The sequence below is a fragment of the Biomphalaria glabrata genome, chromosome 16, assembly GCF_947242115.1.
Source record: "Biomphalaria glabrata chromosome 16, xgBioGlab47.1, whole genome shotgun sequence".
Classification (NCBI taxonomy): Eukaryota; Metazoa; Mollusca; class Gastropoda; family Planorbidae; genus Biomphalaria; species Biomphalaria glabrata.
In genome coordinates, this window is record NC_074726.1 from 23,826,168 (window position 1) to 23,846,705 (window position 20,538).

The 20,538-nt window shown below is 36.8% G+C and overlaps 1 protein-coding gene across 1 annotated transcript in view; it reads left to right on the forward strand.

Moving 5' to 3' along the window:
- LOC106050814 (low-density lipoprotein receptor-related protein 2-like) overlaps positions 1–20,538 on the forward strand; it is a 61,360-nt gene that overhangs the window by 33,474 nt on the left and 7,348 nt on the right. The window contains exons 11-19 of the mRNA XM_056013564.1: positions 1,986–2,093; positions 3,037–3,147; positions 5,850–5,960; positions 7,499–7,606; positions 10,950–11,057; positions 11,429–11,542; positions 14,281–14,817; positions 15,066–15,134; positions 18,408–18,512. Coding sequence (XP_055869539.1) covers positions 1,986–2,093; positions 3,037–3,147; positions 5,850–5,960; positions 7,499–7,606; positions 10,950–11,057; positions 11,429–11,542; positions 14,281–14,817; positions 15,066–15,134; positions 18,408–18,512 — 1,371 coding nt within the window. The remainder of the gene's footprint in view (positions 1–1,985; positions 2,094–3,036; positions 3,148–5,849; positions 5,961–7,498; positions 7,607–10,949; positions 11,058–11,428; positions 11,543–14,280; positions 14,818–15,065; positions 15,135–18,407; positions 18,513–20,538) is intronic.

Here is a 20,538-nt window from a genome sequence, read left to right on the forward strand (position 1 = left end):
GGAATTGGCTGCCTGAGCCAGCCAGGAAAACCAGTGACTTGGCAGAATTTAAGTCATTGGTTTATATGCATGACTAAATGCATGACGCGTAGGACGTAATCATCTTCTTTTTTGAAGTAACGTCTGTATAATATAAGATAAGATTAGATAAGAAGCAACTCAAATGCAATAGGTGCCAGTGGTTAAGTAAAGTGACTTTAGTTGTACGATACACTAAGTATGTTAACCCTTGAAGTCCTACATCTTTAAAAGCCTGTGACAAGAATCATGAGTGTTAGTGATTTGCTAAATGTAATTTGCGGGAGCTATCGGTAAAATCAGCCTAATGGGTTAACAGTGTTCAAAAACTCAAAAAAAAAATTTACTGCTGCATGGATAAACGACTGTATAGGAAATACGAAAAACATACATATATGTAACCCTGCCGGACCAAATTAAAGAAAGGACGCTTGGGACACGAGGCCTTCATCAGCTACAAAACAAACAAAAAATAAACAATTAACACAAAATAGTCTTAAGTTAACTTATCTGTCCGATGTTGTTCTCTATCGAGGCAGAAAAGAAATGAGCTACGTAAAAGCGCGGGAAATCGGAAGGGGGCGGAGATGTTAGGCAAAGATGAATGGGAAAAGGGGGTTAGTGTTAGTGACCATCGCATATTAAATAAAAGTGTGCTGGTTTTTAATCCCGTTAAGTTGGAGGGTACCTGACATGTAAATAAGTTTGTTTTCGATCTGCAGACGGGTGTTTTTGTCGTTGCATTGTTGTATAGCAGTGATGAGGAGGTCAGTGGTACCTCTATGATGTGTGTTATTAAAATGGATAGAGACGGGCTTAGTTGCAAAATTACGAATGTCTCTAAGGTGTTCTTGGAGTCGTGTTTTTAAGGCTCTGCCTGTGTTCCCAATATAAACCATCTGACACCTTGAGCATATTATAGCATATAAGACTCCTCTACAGTGGTGGGGAGAATAATAATAATAAAATCCTAAAGTAATCTGACTACGAATACTGATAAGTGATTTACTTAAATCATCATATCGACTGCTGATGGTACAAATATGATCGCCCCCATGTTTATAAGACTTAGCTTTAATGTTACTACGTTTGATCGTTGTCCTCTCAGTAGCTTATCCCTCTGCCTTGGTGTTGTAGACTGTTCTTCTTCGTAAGTGTATCAGCGTCGGGAGTTGCCAGCTCCTGCTGAGATTAGAATGGCTGTTGGACGTCCTCGAAGTGTGAACGACGCAGCGGTGGCGGGGCGAAATCGACGATGAAGAGGCAGATTGCGGGGGGCTGAGAATTGACTTCGAATGATCTTTCTTTCTCCAGCAACAGAGTTAAGGATGGGTCCAGACACAGTAATGCAGCGGTTATCAACCTTTTATGCTAGGCGACCCCTTTTTACAATCCCCCACTTAGCGGCGACCCCCCCCCCCCCGCACACACAAAGCAAAGTAAGAATAGACAATAACAATCCATTTTTTCAATGGTCTTTGGCGACCCCTGGCAAATCGTCAATGGAGCCCCAAGGGGGTCGCGACCCACAAGTTGAGAACCCCTGCAGTAATGCATAGTGGAAAACTTAAACAACAGGAAAGCTAACAGGAAGTATAGGAACCAGTCGGTGTCTCCAGCCGTAGTCAGGCACAAACGTGAATAGGAATAAAGAAGAACGATGAATGGAATGTGTGAATTATCTCCCCTCAACGTTCTTAATAAAATAAAGCTACTTCTTTTGATTAAAGAAGTTTGAGTCTTATATGCCGGAAATAGGGATTGGACAGGAAAGCATGCGATTGAAATATCATGATTGGTAATGTTTATTATCATGAAAAATAACGATTTCGAGAAACATTAACGAAACTGTTATCAAGAACTGTCAAGGTTTTAGGTATTATACTTTGCCCAGAACGTTTTGCCCATTCCGAATATATGACTTCAATAGCGGCATTGTAAAAAAAACAAATATTCATTTCTAACAGGTTGCCCAGATTTTTACTGGAAGTGTGGGGATAATATCTGTGTGCATGAAAACAATCAATGTGATGGAATCAATGATTGTTTGGACAAGTCAGATGAAAGGAACTGTAGTAAGTTGCATTTTATTACAATACCTCTGTTCCAATCACTTTCAGAGTAAAACCTTTTGGGTCGATAAAGGGTGGGTGAACGCGTTTCTCGGAAACGGCTCTAACAAATTTCCTAGAAGTTTGACAGTTGATCTATATCGTTGGGAAAAAAAATACTAGTTCGTTGATCACACTGGGAAAACTTTTTTACTGTAACGATTTTTTAAAAGTATACAAAATGAACAATTTAAATTTGGCTAGAAAATATTTATCTGGAACAGAGTATACATCTTCGGGTATTTCCGCATGTTGGCCCTATTTATTCAAGAGTTAAATAAATAAATGTTTAGGAATTTCAGTAACATTCTAAGTCTAGATCTTAAGGCCAATATTATCAAGTCTAGTAGATTTATACATTCGCTTGACCAGGATTTTCCCTCGGGGAGTGGGGAATGTGGTGGAGTAACAAATTATGTTTATCTAACATTCATTAGTAATTATGAGCATAGTGATCGCTCTATTTCAAGTATAAAAAAGATATTATCTATTTAGAAATACGTATTTCTTGCCGTAGGCCTACCTCTGTTCAACCGAGACCAATGATTATAGAAGGTCTGAACACTGACCTGCAACGTCACAACCTGTGGGAAGTTAGACCAATATGACATTAGTTAGGCCAGGTTCAGCTCGAATTTCTCCTTCACTTTCACCTAACCCTTGGTTTGCTGGACCGTTGGGGCACCACACAAGATATGTCAACCTTCGTTCTCCATTCTTCTGTCAGTTGCCTTTGATAGAATTTCATTCTGATATTATTTCTGAAAATATTGAAACCTTCCTTTTTACCTGCCTGGGAGGACCACTACGGGGGCCGATTTTGAGTTTGTGTTCCTACACAAACTCCCTTTGTAATCTTGTTTTTAAATATTTTATTTGTATATATTTTACATTGTCTATCTTACAGCAAACTGCAAATCATCAGGCTGGAGATGTAACGATGGAACGTGTATTGAAAACATATTTAGATGTGATGGGGACGTACATTGTAGAGACAAAAGCGATGAAATGAATTGCAGTAAGTTTTACTTAATACTAGCCGGATATGACTCGCGGCCTGAGGGCCTGATTTAGGGTATTAATGATCTACTGAATTCGATTTATATTTAGGTCAAACATGGAAAATGTTCCCTTTACATTTTTTTGCCACGAAAATAAAAGTAGTGTGTAAAAGCACATTTATTAATATAAAATAAAATACACAATCCAGCCTTAAAGGCACAGCGACTAATGTTTCACAAGTTATTAATCCAAAGTTTGAAAATACTACACTCTTACATATGCCCCATATCTTTTACATTCTACTTCCACCCCTTAGCTACGCTACAATTGGTGACTGTAGTTTGCTTTAGAACAACATTGAAGATGGGTTTTTTAACCTCATAGCTATCTGAAGGGGGGTTTTAAACTCGAAACCATCTTGAAGAGGTTTTAACTTAAAGCCCGGGGGGAGGGGGACGTTAAACTCTTGGCTACGCTCATAGAATTGTGTGTGTGTAGTTTGCTTTAATTTTATATTTAAGAACTGGTTTTTAGCTTCAAACCCTGCTGAAGAGGGTTTTAAACTTAAAACCATCTGGAGGGGGGTATTTTTAAACCTTATGGGGGGGGGGGGGTAACTTAAAGCCATCTGGAGGGAAGTTTTAAACACTCATAGTATCTGGTGACTGTTGTCTTATATTGAAGAGGGGGTTTTATCATTTTAAAAAATTCGGATGGGGTTTAAACTCAAAATCCCCCTTGGCTACGCCCATGGAATTTGATGACTCTTTTGTATTATTTTTTGTTTTATAGAATGGGGGGGGGTGGGGGTTTAACCTCAAAACCCTCTGAAGGGGATTTTAACTTAAAACCCCTTTGGCTGCGCTGGGGCATGTGATGGTTTAACATTAAAATATCACCTAAAATAAGGAAAATCAAAGCAAAAATAATATGTATTCAGTAGTTCAAAAGGTTTGACATCGTCAAAAACAATGAAAACATATTTCATGCTTTTTCACGACAAGTAATTTTAAAATGCTACCCCAGAAATTGTTTATTGTTCATTTGGTTGTCCTATTTCCGGCTGTAGACATCATGGCTATTGTTCTCTGTTGTAGACACATGTACGAAAACGCCAAACGATGGAACAGGGATATTTTCGAAGTTAGCTCCCCCCCCCCCCCCTTTTTTTTAAATTACAAAGTGACATTATATAGCATTGGAGAATTAAAGTATAGGATATTTTTTTATTTTTAAGTGAATAGCAACATAATTTTAAATGTTTGAAATCACTCCTCTGAGTTCTATCTCACTAGCACTACCCACCAGTTACGCCCGTTGATTTGTTCCTAGGCTAAATAATCTTTATAAAATTCATCGACTTTATAGCTTTTTATTGAAATATTAACAAGGCTTTCTGGTGTTTTCAAATACCATCAATCTGTTCGTTAACTTTGAAAATCATCCTAGCTGTATCAAACTGTTCTACATTTTTTTGTAACGTTTATGGAGATCAAATTATTAAAATTAAATTGTGCCCAAAAAAAAAAACGCTTGATTGACCCTCACATTATAAGTCAGGGGCTGTACCGATTGAGCTTTCCCTTATTTTTTTACGAGGACATTATAAATAAAAAAAGTAAAGTACTTAAAAAACAGAAGTATAATGTAATATTTTGCAATGTGTAAAATGTAAAACTGTTTTATCCGTTTTGGGTGTTCCTTCAGAGTCGAAGATGATTTACTTCCTGGTCAAAACCCCCCCGTAAAACGACGGAGGATGGCAGTAGGCAGGGTATGAACCCAGGACCATCGAGTCCAGCAAGCATACCCCATGACCAGGCAGCCTGGTCATTTAAAAATATAAGAAAAAAGTAAAGTTCCCCTTTCAGACCTTGTGGTCTATAGGGCAGATGATGTAAAGGTAATTTGTTTCTGTGGGTTAACAAGGGTGTCATGTGGCCAGCACAACGACCAACCGCCTTTACTTTTCCCTAACTAATGTCAGATACCCATTAGAGCTGAGTGGACTCAGAGGCGCCCGAAGATCCCGAAATTAAAAATCCCAGTCTTCACCAGGATACGAACCCCGGTCCCCGGTTCGAAGCCAAGCGCTGTACCGCTCAGCCACAGCGCCTCTCATTTAAAAAGTATTGGGTCAAAATTGCGATTTCTTAGTTGTCGTAGACCAAAAGTAAGTGATAACAGGTTACATATTCATTTTTTTTTTCATCCACGGCAATTGGGAGATTAAGTGATGAGGGATTAAGGGCTTTTAGAAATACATGCCTATATTAAGATTTTTTTTTCAGTAGTCAATTAGTCTCAATATCTATTTTCGTTTATGAGAATGCATATAGTATGTAAACGTCACGTACATTTTTAAGATGCAAGTCTTGGGTTAATGTTATTCTAGATCAAGGGTTCTCAACCTGTGGGTCGCGACCCCTTTGGGGGTCGATTGACCATTTGCCAGGGGTCGCTTAAGACCATCGAAAAAATGGATTGTTATTGCCTACTGCTGTATGTGTGTGTCGGGGGGGTTCGTGGCAGAGTGGGGGGTGTAAAAAGGGGTCGCCGAGCTTAAAAGGTTGAGAACCGCTGTTCTAGATCAAGGGCTATGTCTGTTGTTATTTCGTTGCGATATTCCTTTTTGTTTCAATCCAAACAAGAACACGGTCTGAATATGATGTATGCAGGGGCGGATCAGTCTTGGTAATAAACATTCATTTTTTTTAGGTAACTGTAATGAATTTGCTTGGAAATGTAAAAATAATCAATGTATACTAAAGTATCAATATTGTGATGGAGAAGATAATTGTGATGACAGAAGTGACGAAACAAGCTGCAGTAAGTAGAACTAATTCTGTACCTTATGGTAAAAATATAATATGTAACAGTTTTAGTACAAACCAGGAGATCCTATGTCAAAATGGGGGGTCGACCACGTAGTGAGGTTGTGACAAAGCATCGCAGGAGGTTTGCGGGACATGTTTCTCCGACAAAATGAATTGTTGCGATGACATGGAGGCCAATAAAAGGAAAGCGCATCCAGGGACGTCCTCGTATAACTAGGCGCCACACTTTCAAAGAGGACCTCAGAGTATTGGACACCAGGTGGGAAGAGGATTCAGACATTTGACAGTGACAGATCTTTGTGGAGCAGCTGGCCTCCCAACGTGCCGAACGGCGCGGGAGGATTTAATTGAATTTAAAAAATTAAATAGTTTAGTTAGGGTGTAAGTAAATATCTCCTTATAAGCAAAGAAGGATGACTCTTAACAAAAACAATTATAGAAACATTTTTTTTCGTTTTTTTTAATGCAAATTATTGCGTACGCCTGCAGTACTATTGTAATAACATTTTAAAAATATGTATATCAATACATTTAGAACAAAAACAGGTGTGCAAAATATGAATATACATGAATAGATGCATGAGACGTAGGACGTAAGCATCTTTTTTAAAGTAACGTTGTGTTTTATAAGATAAGAAAATATACATATATACATTGCGATATGAGAACGTTTGTTTAAAATAAATTTCAGAAAAAAACAACCGTAGAACTATATTCATTTTATTTTTTTTATTTTTTTTTTAAAAAAGCTTCCTTTCTAGCCATATTAAAAATGAGACTCACAACGGTTTTATCTACATCAGTTTAGGCAAAATATGCATGTCGCAACTGGGTTTGCATTTTTCAAAGAAAGTCTGTTCTAGTCCTTCTCTGATCTCAATTCTTCGGAATTGAATGCAATGCATTAAAATGTGTTTACACAAGGTAGGACCACAGTGTTGCTAAATGTGATAAAATTTCCTTTAGTTTTTTTTTATTGGCGGAGGTTTTACCCTCTCTTGGCTACGCTCAAGGAATGGCTAAAGCTTTGCTTTTTTTTTTCCAAAAGGCGGATTCTACATCTAAGCCCCTCTTGGCAACGATAATGGCGTTTGGCGACTATTTATTTTTCATTCTATTGGGGTAAAATAAAATGGGATTAACTTAAAACCTTTTTATTTTAGCATTTCTAGTGTAATGTAGTGACTATAGGTTTGCTTTTCTTTTAATTGGAACGGGGTAAATTTGAGGGAAAGGGATGTAACCATTGACTACTCTCATGCAATTAGGTGATGGTAGTTTTCTGTAGTTTTGTATTGACGAGAAGGGTTTAAAACCCAAAAAACACTAGAAAGGGTTTTGTCAGGGTTGTGTTAAAGCCTTAGCTTGTTTGCCCGGGCCCCTGACATTCAACAGGCACCTTGATACTCACAATAAATAAGTGACTAAGTGATAAGTAATTTTGTTAGAAATTAACAAATTAAGCAACTATTGAAGATAAACCTTAATTTTAATAATTATAAATATTTTTATTTTAAACACATTTTTTAGGCTGTCCTGAATCACAATTGAAATGTGATCGTCGAAATTGTATCCCTCAAAGTCATATATGTGATGGAGTGCAAGATTGCATTGATAAAAGTGATGAACAAAATTGTAGTAAGTGCCAATCTGCATATTTGTACAACACTTGGTGAAAAAGATTTTACTTTTAGTCTTTCTTAACGATAAGTGCCCCGCTAACATATTTTCATGAGCAGTTTTCAACACAATTTCTCTCTTTGCTGAAGGTACAACTAACTGTCTTTCTTTCTCACCAAACTTTGTACAATAGTCTATCAAACACTTTATATTCCACACTTCCATTCTTTTTATTATCTACACAACTGTCCACATGTCGCTCCCATAGATCTTTCAAAGACGGATCACTCAACTGTTCACATAAAAAATCATCACTAGTACCTAAAACATCAAGGCAATCTTGCAATATTCCACACTCATTTACAGGGCCACTATCATTTTCTCTATCTTTCGTTGACCTAGTTACTGCTGCGCAATCAAACTCCCGACTCACATTAATATCAACATTCCCAAGAATTAAATCTGCAACAGGATCTTTAAAACAAGCAACCACATTTTTCCTAACAATGTAATCCGACTCAATACTTACACACGCCAATGGGTAATCCCTGACTGTCCCATCGACAAGTTTTAATTTATAAGTACCAGGAATCATGTCTTTCTCACTAACTAATGAACTTGTAATTCCTATAACACTCGAACCAGAATCTTTCAGAACAGACACACTTATCTCATTAACTCTTCCCTTTTCAAACTTCAGCTTACCCACAGACTCATCACGTAATGTTTTATCAACATATGAAAAAGTTTCTCTCTTACATGGGGAAAAATACTCATCCCCTTTCCCTAAAGTACAATTTCCACAATTTTGAACATTTCGAGGACCACTCAGTCATCTATACCTTACTGGTGGACCTTGATCTCTATTTGTGAAACTGGTTCTATTTTGGTGCCCCAGTTCTACTGCTCCTGTAATTAGGTGTACGCTCCCTTGTAACATAACTTTGTCTCAAAAAACTGTTACCAAGGATTCTACGACCACTACCATCAAACCGTCTCTGATAACGCCCTATTGAAACATTTCTACTGGGTCTTTGCCATTAGCGAACGTGGCAGATGATGTCCTAGGTCTATCATCAACATCAGGAACAGAAATAATCACGGAAAAACGCTGAGGACATTCTGCCGATCTGTGGCCACTTCTATTACAATTAATGCAAATGACCACGTTTCTTTCAGCAACTAGATTTTTATTCATCCCATGCTCATCACACGCTGCCGCAACATACATACTGTCCTACTTAACAAGCGACAAACCCACACTAGCGACCTAAAAACCTTATAATAACATCAATCATATCATCAACCGTGCCTCTCTTACTTATCAGTTGCTTGTACACATCTCCAGACACATTCTCAAGTATCTTATCTTTTACCAGCAGCTCTTTTACTTCTTCCACGGTCTTGCCAATTGTCCAACGCGTTTCGCAGCTCGGTGACAAAAACCCTAAAATCGTTCTGTCGTGGTTTTACCCGGTGGAACATCTTGCGGCACGTTTCCGCGTTTATATCCGCATGTCGCAGTAATACAGCCCTCACTTCCTCATAATTTTCATTCAAAAACAGACTGTCCCGCAGCATACAGTTTGTTATAAAGGTAGTTAGTTTATAGGACAAGAGCAATGGCCATTCCTTTCTATCGATCTTGCATCTTGTCGCGACGGTCTCAAAGTGTGTTAAATATGCCATCAGGTCATCGTCTTCCTTCATTCCCTGGAAGCTCTTGTCAAGTTTATCTAAAACATTTCTAGGCCGCACATCTACCCGTGTAGCCGTCCCACCAGGAGCTGCTGCTGACTTTGCCTTCATTCTTTCCAGGTCCATCTTCTCTTCCTCTTGAGTGCCTCCCTGGCATCTCGTTCTTTCCACCTCTCGTGCTCCTCACGCTTGGCCTTCTGCTCACGTTCAAACTGCTCCTTCTCGCGTTCAAATCTGGCCGCCTCCTCCGCCTTTGCCTCTTCTTTCTCCTCTGCTTTCAATCTTCCCTCTCTCTCAAATCTAGCTTTTTCTCGTTCAAACTCCTCTTTCTTGGCTTTTTCATTGTCTTCTTTCTGCTCTGCCACATACCTCTCTAACCTTTCACCTTCGTACCCCAGAGAACGACCATCACTTATAAACTGGGCAGTAATTGTTAGCCTAGTTTCCATGGTAAATATAATGTACACTACTTGACTATATTATATTTAAATTATATACAATATGGGGGAAAATTTCTACTAATTGGAGCGAGAAGACACTCGTTCGAAGGTGAAGCACAATATAGAAAATAAAAAAAAATACAAATGCGTTACAAATACAATACAATAGTAGAAATATTATAATAAACTAATCTCACTTATATCGCAAAAGATATATTCATCTGCTTCTTTCAATATATATATAGTTGCCAATTGTACGCAACTCAATATTAGTACAGTAGATTGTGATGCAATACTATGTAAACAATTATCGAACTATAGACACTGCTGCTACATAATCAAGTAAATAAAAACTTATATAATGATTGAAATTATGGATCTGGGACTGATAGTCACAGCCGGACTCGAGCCCCAAACTGTCAGGGTTATGTTAAAGCCTTAGCTCGTTTGCCCGGGCCCCTGACATTCAACAGGCACCTTGGTGCTCCCAGTAAATAAGTGACTCACTGTTAACAATGTAATTGTTTAATGATATGAATATAAGTTATGATGACAAACTGATGGAGTAATGACATTGCATTTGAAACATTCTAATATTGTGGATACATTAAACAATAATTCTACACCTAGCTGTCCCACAACGTACACATTAATGTTCGAAACCACAACACAACACACTGCTGACTCCAGTCTCCAGTGGAGACTTAAAATCCCATACTAACTCCCTGTAGAGACATAAATAAAGACAAACTAAAAAGGTCTAGTATACTATGGCATCGAAACAACTGCGAAATGCAGGCATGCCTTAGATACTCACCTTAAACAGGGGAACACAGAAGAATCTCAACAAACGTTACACCAGCATAACAAAACCACTCCATAAACTTACATGCAAGGCAACAAAGAATGTGCGTTCAAAAAATTGTGCACTTAATAAACATTGGTGCTATAATACCATAACCTACGCACCGACAGGTTTTTTCAACTCACCCCCTTTTAGCTACGCTTATGTTTTATTAAATATTGGAGCTAGATTTGCATTTTTGAATAAATATATCTCTTTGCATGTGACATAATTCGCTAGTGTGATATGTAGATCATGTAGATATATATTATTTTGTTACGGCTCACTGATATGTAATTTTGTAAGAAATTAACAAAATAAACAACTATTGAGGATAAACCTTAATTTTAATAATTATAAATATTTTTATTTTAAACAGGCTGTCCTGAATCACAATGGAAATGTGATCGTCGAAATTGTATCCCTCGAAGTCATATATGTGACGGAGTGCAAGATTGCATTGATAAAAGTGATGAACAAAATTGTAGTAAGTGCCAATCTGCATATTTGTACAACACTTAATGAAAAAGAAAAACATGTTTGTGGTATAACATTTAGATTGAACCATTGTTTTGGTGGTTTTTATGTTAAATTTTTATCGGATGTTCTTCATATTTCAAGATTATTACATACTAGCCCACCACAAATAAAAATAAACATCAAATGTATTTATTATAAAAATTCAAGAATTTTCAATCAACAAATAACCGCATACCTATTTCCTCGTCTAAAAAAAATCAAATGTCAACGAATTAGCATGCTGTTAAGAGAACTATGGAAAAGTTTAGCTTACATACTCAGTAGTGAAATAGAATACTATACAATATTTAAATAATTCTCAATTATTTCACTTCACAGACAAACTGTGTAACCCATCAGAGTGGAGATGTCAAACTGGTCAGTGTATTCAAATAGGACTTTGGTGTGATGGATCGTATCATTGCACAGATGGAAGCGATGAAAAATATTGTGGTTAGTATTAGGTCTACATTTTAAATTATCATTAAATAATATGCATAATTATCGTCGTAGATTTAGTCCATATTGTATGCTGAAGGTGAATATAAAAAAAAGTCTTGGAGTTAGCTGCTGCTTTTAAACATGATTTAAACTTCTATTAGAATTTTTGAGTAAATTAAAGACTTTAGAATTTTTGCTTCTTTTGCAGGTAAGCCAAAGAAAATGGGTGATATACATATAAATAGGCCCTTATAAGTATATAAAGTAGAATGTGAGGCGTATGTATGTATGTATGTGACGAATAGAAATCAAAACCGCTTGGCCAATCTTGATAAAACTTGGCAGAAATGTCCATTGGGTGCTAACTTAGACCGTAGTGTATGTATTGTTGCCCTAAAACAAATTTAAGACCCTCAAAAACAAAAGTTGACTGACTCTATTAAAATTATAGTGTTTTATGGATCTAGGGCATCTAGGCTTTGTTTACAATGTTGACATGAGAAAAGATAGAAAGGATTTAGATCTAGGTCTACTTTTAAGAAGTACACTTTGCACATAGGCCTATAGTTTTTTACTTTGACACATGAAAATACAAAATATAGTCTATTGATTTCATTGTTTAATAAAATTAACCTTCAAATTTGTGTTTCAAAAGCATTTTTACATAAATTCGTTCCTTATATCTGCGAATTCAGAACGTCCTGACTTACTTATAATCCCATTCATTTAACACATCGGGTAAACCCGTTTTAATTGTACTTTATATCCTATTCATTTATCGCTCCTTTCGTTTTTAATAGAGATGAATGTATCGGCTTCGGGTAAACCCATTTTCGCAAAACTAATTTTATTTTCGAAGCGAAAGAGAAAAAATTGAAAGGATCATTAGCTAAGTTTAACATACATCTAAATCCAATCCACTAGATTAGCAAACACAAACTAAGGCTCGCAGGCCGCGGGTAATGTCAGGCTAGTATATATATATATATATATATATATATATATATATATATATATATATATATATATATATATACATATATTGTTACAACCCCGCCCCGCCATGCACACCGCCATCCAAGATAGTGCAGAAGGTGCGCACTATTAGTGACTGTACTAGGAAGGATGTTGACATTACAGAAAGAGAGAACGATTTCCGCCCAAGTCTAGAGCCGAAATGAAGATGCTGTACTCAAGGCAGATGTCCTATGTGTTTGTAATGTCTCCATGTAAATAAACACGAAAGGAGGAATATACTCGTTGGTTAAGGAGCAGTTGCCTGTAGACTTGTTAAGAAGTTGCTTGGTCAGGACTCTGGCTGCACAAGCAGTGGTAATGAAGACGCTATGGATTGGAGCGCCGTCTGTGTCTGTGTTGTGGGCAAGTCTTGTGGGTGTGACTTTTAAGACTAGAAGCTTGACAACGATTGCTACGACGATCTCAACGGTATATACCGAATCGAACGGAAAGAGACAAATGAAGAAACTGAAGTCTGTTATGTGCCTGCAGCGTTTGTTCCTGTTGTACCTGCTATCAGTACCTCAATGAGCCGGACAGATCAAGACAACGTTGGGTTAGGGTCCAAGCCTGTTGTTGTGGACCTTAAAGACCTCTGCCTATCTGCCGGTGCTCACGAGGGAAATTCGAAGCTTGACAACTGCATTCAGAACTTAAGCATGAACTGTACGCGCGGCGCATCACACAGGGAATGTGGATGCCAAGAAAGTTACCCACAGGGCATGTGTAGGCCTACTTCTGCCATCATCATTGACATTAGCATAGATGAATGTCAGTCAACCCACTCTAAATCTGAGCTGTCAAAAGGAAGACATCTTGCACTTGAACTCGAAGAGACTTATCTCCTGGACATGAGACTGTTGGCTGATGATGACTGCGGTGAAGTGGACTTTGTTTGCAACGTGGCTGCATGTTAACCTGAACCTCCCTTGAGAGGCGTCTGTCTGGAGGGTCTGCTGAACCAGCGTGTCCGATCAAAGGCTGTGCTGAAGAAAACAGCGCCCGACACTATCTCGTGTGTCAAACGGCCAAGTCATCGTCTCAAAAACAGCCTGGTCAACTGAAGAAAGATAAAGCGGCACCAAAGGAAAACAGTGCGGATAGCTTCGTTGGGGAACACGCTTCCTGCCGTCTGTGACTCCCACCGATCGACCTCCACCTGAAATGTCAAACTTGCACTGCACTGTTTCTTTTCGGGAAGAAAAGTTCTAAAAAGGGGCAATGTTATAACCCCGTTATGCACACCGCCATCCAAGATAGTGCAGAAGGTGCGCACTATTAGGGACTAGACTAGGAAGCATGTTGACATTAGAGAAGAGAAAAAAATTTTCGCCCAAGTCTAAGTCGAAATGAAGATGCTGTGCCCAAGGCAGATGTCCTATGTGTTTGTTATGTCTTTGTGTAAATAAACACCTATGTCTCGTTGATATAACAATATATAAACATATGTATAAATATTAATTTTAATATAATTTTAATATAAGACCTGTAAAAAAATTACTTTTACCACTATATATATATATATATATATAATAAATTAATTTCTAATTTATGTATCAGAGCTTTAATGAATACAAAACAAATGAAGAAATAGACAACATACCCAATAAGACTGAATTTTTGTTTTGTCTAGTTGGCTTACACCACTTTATTGTCACTAAATAGACTTGCATGTGTATCAACAATGTTCATTTTACCATTTCTATAATGTAATATTTTTTTTATCGCTACAGTTTCTGTTCCAGAAAAACTCAACATTGTAATCATGCTTGAAGCCAAAGATAGTGACTATATTAAATCATTTATTAAGGACTTATTAAGAGATGTTACTATTGATGGCAAAAACATTAGAGTTGGCATTGTGGTTTATAGTGAGAATGCTTCAATCGTTGTCAATCTCACTGCCTCTCATAAAGCTGACATACTTCAAGCTGTGAATAAAATTAAATGGATTACATCTCACAATGCCAATTACGAAGATGCCTTTAATTGCACTCATTCGATGGTCACATCTTTTGATGAAAGTAAAAATTTTGAGACTATAGTGGTCTTTGTGACGTTTACCTTACAAGAGGCCAATTACAGAAGTGCAGCAAAGGGAGCTAAGTTTGCTAAAAAAAATGGAATGCACATAATAGCTATTGGAGTTAGTTTAATAAATAATACATTTTTAGACTTGATAGCAAGTCATCCAACAGAGGACAACATTTATGTTGTGAAATATTTTCAAGATTTAAATACAATACAACCTCAACTAATATCAAAATTATGTGAGTTTAATTTAGATTTTTTTTTCTTTTTTCTTTTGTAAGGTAATAATAATGATAACTTCCTTATTTCTAATTTTAAATATTGTTAATATCATATTTTTTAAAGTTAGTTTATCAGTAATACTCAGTATCCTTTATTTTTACTCTATTTCGAATAAATCTATTTTAGTGAAATATAAATTTGTATTTCATAATGAAAACTTGAATGGAATTATAATAGTAATGTATTTTTCTTAAATATCCAATAGCCCAGTTAAAAAAAGATATTCCACAAACCACTATGACATCAACTGCTAAATATAACGAAACTAAATTCGGTAAGTACAAAGTAGAACAGTTGCCAATGTTACATTAATAGTTATAATAAAATGCTCGTTGTTCTTATTCTTATAGCTTTCTAAATTTAAAAATGGTTTGGCGTGTTTCATTGTCCCCATAAAACTCTTGGACCACTGAAAAGAATTTTCTCAGTGGACAGTGAACTACTGGCTTTTTACCCTCAGTTCTGTCTAAAGTTTCGTTGATGGTGTGGGCTTTTCTGCAATTGAGTAGCAACATATTGGGTGGTGTCTCCTGATATTTTCCCTCGTGTGTCTAACTGCAAAGGCTGCTCAACAGGAAATTCTTTCAAATCCTATTATGTGACTACCGCAAAATCAAATTCTGAAAGCTGTGAAAAAACTATCATATCTTATATTTTAAGAAATACTTAAGTCGTATGCTTCTTACCTGTCCAAAGAAAAAGAAACAGCACCAGTTGGATAAGATGGTGATAGGATGTGGTTCTATTTTAGTCATCCTTGGTAACAAGTAGGAAATAGCAGGGGCGGACTGGCTATATGGGCATTCGGGCAAATGTCCGGTGGGCCGGTCTGGTCTGGACCAAATAATTTTTTTTTCAATTAAGACAACTAAAAAAAGTGACAGCAGCAAGAACCAGATGGCCGAACAAGTTTGTTTTTTTTGGACAATTAATTTTGTTCGGAATTCAACAAGAATATCAAAATCTTTACACTATACAAACTGTACTTATTATCATTAGCAAAACGTTAGATCGTATTTTTAATTATGTACGAGTTACATGGACTTCAACTTTGCTTTGATGTATTCGAGGTTGTGTTTGGCGGATCATTTTGCTGGTCGGCATAGACGTTTGATAACTCCCGTTTGTTTTTGTTCCTTTCCTCCCCCCCCCCCCTCTCTCTCCCCCCCCCCCCCCCGTCTTTCAATGTTTCCATTGACTATGTTACCGAAAAAGAGGGGTAAGAGAGGAGATGCTAGAAACCATTGATGTAAAGCAGCAAAAAAAATAGGGGCGACAATTAGCTCTTTAACATTAGTTACCGGTACTAGAAATTAACTTTAAGACAAAGCTGCGAAATTGAAAACCACCCAGTTTATTCAAAGCTCAATATGGGTATAGAGTTCTTTTTTCTGTGTTTTGTAAAGAAAAAAGTAAGCATTCTTTTGTTTAATTTTAATGGTAACACTTAGGGCTTATGTGACAAGAGGGACAATAAAAGTGGCTTTTATTTTTTTTTATTAGAGTTAGTCCCCTTTATTACTTGATTTAAGTCCCTGTTAACTCTCTCTTGAAACTTTCAACTGACCAGTGTAGTTTGAACTAAATCTCTATAAGGTTTAACTAATACTTGTGTTTTTGTACTATTGCTATGTTACTCAAGAGGATTGTGCCACTGTTGTGGGAAGAGTATTTCGATAATGAGCTAAGTAGACTTTTTTTATTTGTTAGTACTAAGTTGGTTTATGTAAATGGTATAGGTCTACTTAGTCTCTTATCCTCTCCTGTATGTTTTTTTTTAAAGACATCTGTTGTTTAGATACGAGACAGTAGTGTGTCTCATGAATAACGTCATTTTATTGTTAATGCATGTATGATATTATTGTAAACCATCTTTTTGGTTTTTCGGCATAAGATATTATTGTGCCTCTATGATGATGGTTCTTTAATTATATTGACCGGAAACTGTCTTGCTACTTTGCTTTGTTTCATTATGTCATTTTCTTTCGTGAGCCTATATTGCCATTTATATTTTTCATGATCTTTTTCTTTTGTTTGTAAATAAACTCCTTTTTTTTTGTTGCAACTGAAATCTCAGACTTATTACTTGTCTGTCTCAGTAGTTTTGTACATCTAGAGGCTATAGTTATTAGCCTAGATAATATAATTGGGACCACAAAGTACCACTGGACTAACTTGCTAGTACAATACAGGTCACTGGTCTTATGACCTATCCTAATTCTAGGTCACAGATTACAAAAAAAAAAGTTTTTAATAATCAAAATCTATATCTAAATCTATAACTTTTTTTTGTTTTTGATAATGTAATGGACCTCATTCACCAATCGTAAACATTTAGTCACGTGAAAAGCAAAAGAAAGTAGTGAATACTATGGATTCCATGTAGCCTAATCAAAACAATCAGAAGAAAGAAAAGACTTGATGGGAAGTTGAGTTCTAATGTAGGACTGTCAATAAAACTGCCATTCAAACGTGTTGCGACAGAAATGCTGGACAGATTTCATATGGAGATGAAGGGCAGATTCCAAAGGCTGGAAAGAAAATGGATACCTTTGGGTTTCTTCTTGAACCAAGACACCTGTTAGATGAAGACACGCTTATGACAAACTGTGCTATTTTTCCTGTTTGTATGATAAAATAAATGGAAAATCGCTTTTTCAATGATGTCATTGATGCACGAGCACTTTTCATCAACAAACCAGTAATACAATCACAAATAGACATATTGAGGAAACAGACTTCGAATGGGAATTACGTGTGCTCAAAGTATCGATGTAGTTGATGTTATAGATGTCTTTGCTGCACAGAATGCACGACGTGAAGCGATATCAATTGAGATTTGTCACTTGTGCATTATTTAACTAATAAACAACGTCATTATTCATTAAAAGAGTTTTAATGATTATTTTATGTTAAGTTTACTCATATACTGAACAAATTTGATTTTGGGCTTATATATTTTTTGCGTACATTATCTCATGTCATACGTCGAATGTCAAAATGCAAGGGGCAGCCAAAGAGGTCAATCCCCCCGGGCCTCCCAATCCCTAGCTACGCCCCTGACTATCACAGGTCCTAGGAACGGTAGTATAGTCCTCAATACACTAAAAGGAATGTCTATCACTAAGGTAGATGAGTTTCTTCAATTCCTTGTCCTCTTTGTCAATATATGAGACCTATTCTTGGACATCAACATGCAGACGCCAATAGTGAGGTCATGAAATATTGTGTCTGTCCAATGCATACAAGATAGATTCCTTTGGCCATTACAATATTGATATCAATTTGTATAAAATTTGGATGGCATAAATTAGCTCCATACATGGATTGATGGGTAGATAAATATATGCAGCGATGTAATGATTGTTCAAAAGGGTAACTAAAATACAAATCTTGCCGATTGAGATGTTTGACACAATGACTTAATGTAAATCAGGTTTTGTTATTACTGTTGTTTTTTTTTTATCACAATGAAATTGAAAGAAATTTTGAAAGTTCAGCAAATCATTCTTATTTTTGTTTAATGAATTTATTTTCTACATCTCAGCTACCAGTGCGTCTAGTATGGAAAAGTATGTAGAGCTTATAGCTGGCTTGGTTGCAATGATCATTGTGGTGGTAATCATTCTGGTTTTCATGTTGAAACTTAGAGGTAGGTCACACACAGCTATCTTTATCATCACCATTATTTCACTATTATACTAATGTTCACTTATAATTAGGCAACCAGCATTCTCAGGTGCACATCTCTCAACATCACGTGTGTCAGTGCGAAGGATTTTAATTCTTTCTTAAACATTGTCTTGGTTATCATGAGTCATTATAGTATCATTCTGTTGTCTTTCATTAGTAAGCAAGACTATGGCGTCTGTTCATTTATGTCAAGCTCATAACCTTATTAGTTATATCTTTATTATGTTATAAGTTGCGATTTTTTTTGCAAGTTCTGTAATAACATTAATAATTTCTGTTACATATTTCTTTATCATATTTATATTTATAACTCGCTAGAAACTACCTTAGGTCTCGATACGTCTAGGTGTCCCTGGTTCAGTTGTAGTTACAAATAAACAAGTAACACTTGATCAAACACAGAAACTTTAATAATATTTACGGCATATCAAACACTGGAGTCTCTCTCTGACAACTAACACACTTTCGGTCATTCGCGCAATTGTAAAAATAGATTATACACACATATACACATTCATCCGTGACATCTCGCCCCTCCTAAAATTATAATCAATTTTTACATAGATCACTAAATAACACGATTCTAAAACAAAAATAACACAATAAAACACAATACAACAAAAATGTTAATTCGATAGGCCACAAAGGCTCTGGATATGCCACACAGGCGTTTAAATAGTCATACAGACTTAAACATAGTCACCAAGATTTCGACGTAGTCACACAGACTTCGAGGTAGTCACACAGACCTTGATGTAGTCACACAGACTTCGATGTAATCTTACAGACTCCAATGTAATAGACAAACAGTCTATGTTTTTTAAGACACACTGTCTTTTAGAAGACACAAGTCTTAGTTGAAGACACTGTCACAGTCCAGTTTTAGAACCTCTGTGACATGAAGTGACACTCAGTCACCTATTGTTATATTCCGTGCGGGCCAGCACGAGGTTATGTGAATAAGTTAAAGGACTCTGAAATAAGGGTCAAAAGTTAGTTAGTGAAGAACTCCAGCAGAGAGTGGATGTACGATTTTCTCTGTCTGTAATATGTACCTTAATGAATTCGATTTAATGTTAACTTGAGAGTTTTCTTCGGACTTATATTTTGAACATTTCATTGATGTGATTACTTATTCCACATGGCATGTATAGCCAGTATTTATTGGTGTATATTTTGTGACGGCTGAAGTTGCCAGTATTTTCTGTAATTTATCTTATATATAATAAACTCTACGTCTGCTACCAGTGTGTTCATCAGTAATTCTAAATGTTGTCGTAAGAGACTTTAGTATATTAGTAATGTTGCGCACTTGCAAATCTAGTGCGTCTAGTAAAGTACATCGCTAAGAGGAGCATTATAGCCGCACCAGAAGAGGTACCTACATCACACGGACGTACCCACGCCGCTACGCCTACAGCCAAAACCAGGTAGCGACATTTGGTGGCCAGTATGCAGTATGGACCTACAACATAGGTGACACTTGGCCTTTGGTGACCAGTAAAGGAGTCTTAAAAGGATCTCAATCGCCTCTATAGTAAACAGCGCAAGACTACACGTTAGACCGGTACTTTTTTTTCTCAAGATGGCGGCTAACTAAACAAGTACGAAATCCAGCCTGCCCACAAGATCCATTCAAGTAACACCTGCATCCTGAGATCCATTCAACGCCAACCCCGTTCCTAGATCTACCTCTGACACCTGTCCGGTGTGAAACCGAAAACAGAAGACGACTCGATTCCTATCCAGAGTTACAGATGTCGTGTGAAAGAAAGAGCCATACCATTCAAGACATCGCCTGATGACACTGACAGATACACCGCTTCATCACCAGTGCTCGCCACTATTCATCATTGATATTCATTGTGGATTATTTTGGAGTACTTGACAGAACTTATCTGCATTGTAAATTTGAGCATTTGAGCCATCTTATGGCATTGAACTGGATTATTTTTCTTCTACCACTTTAATGCTCATAGTAACGT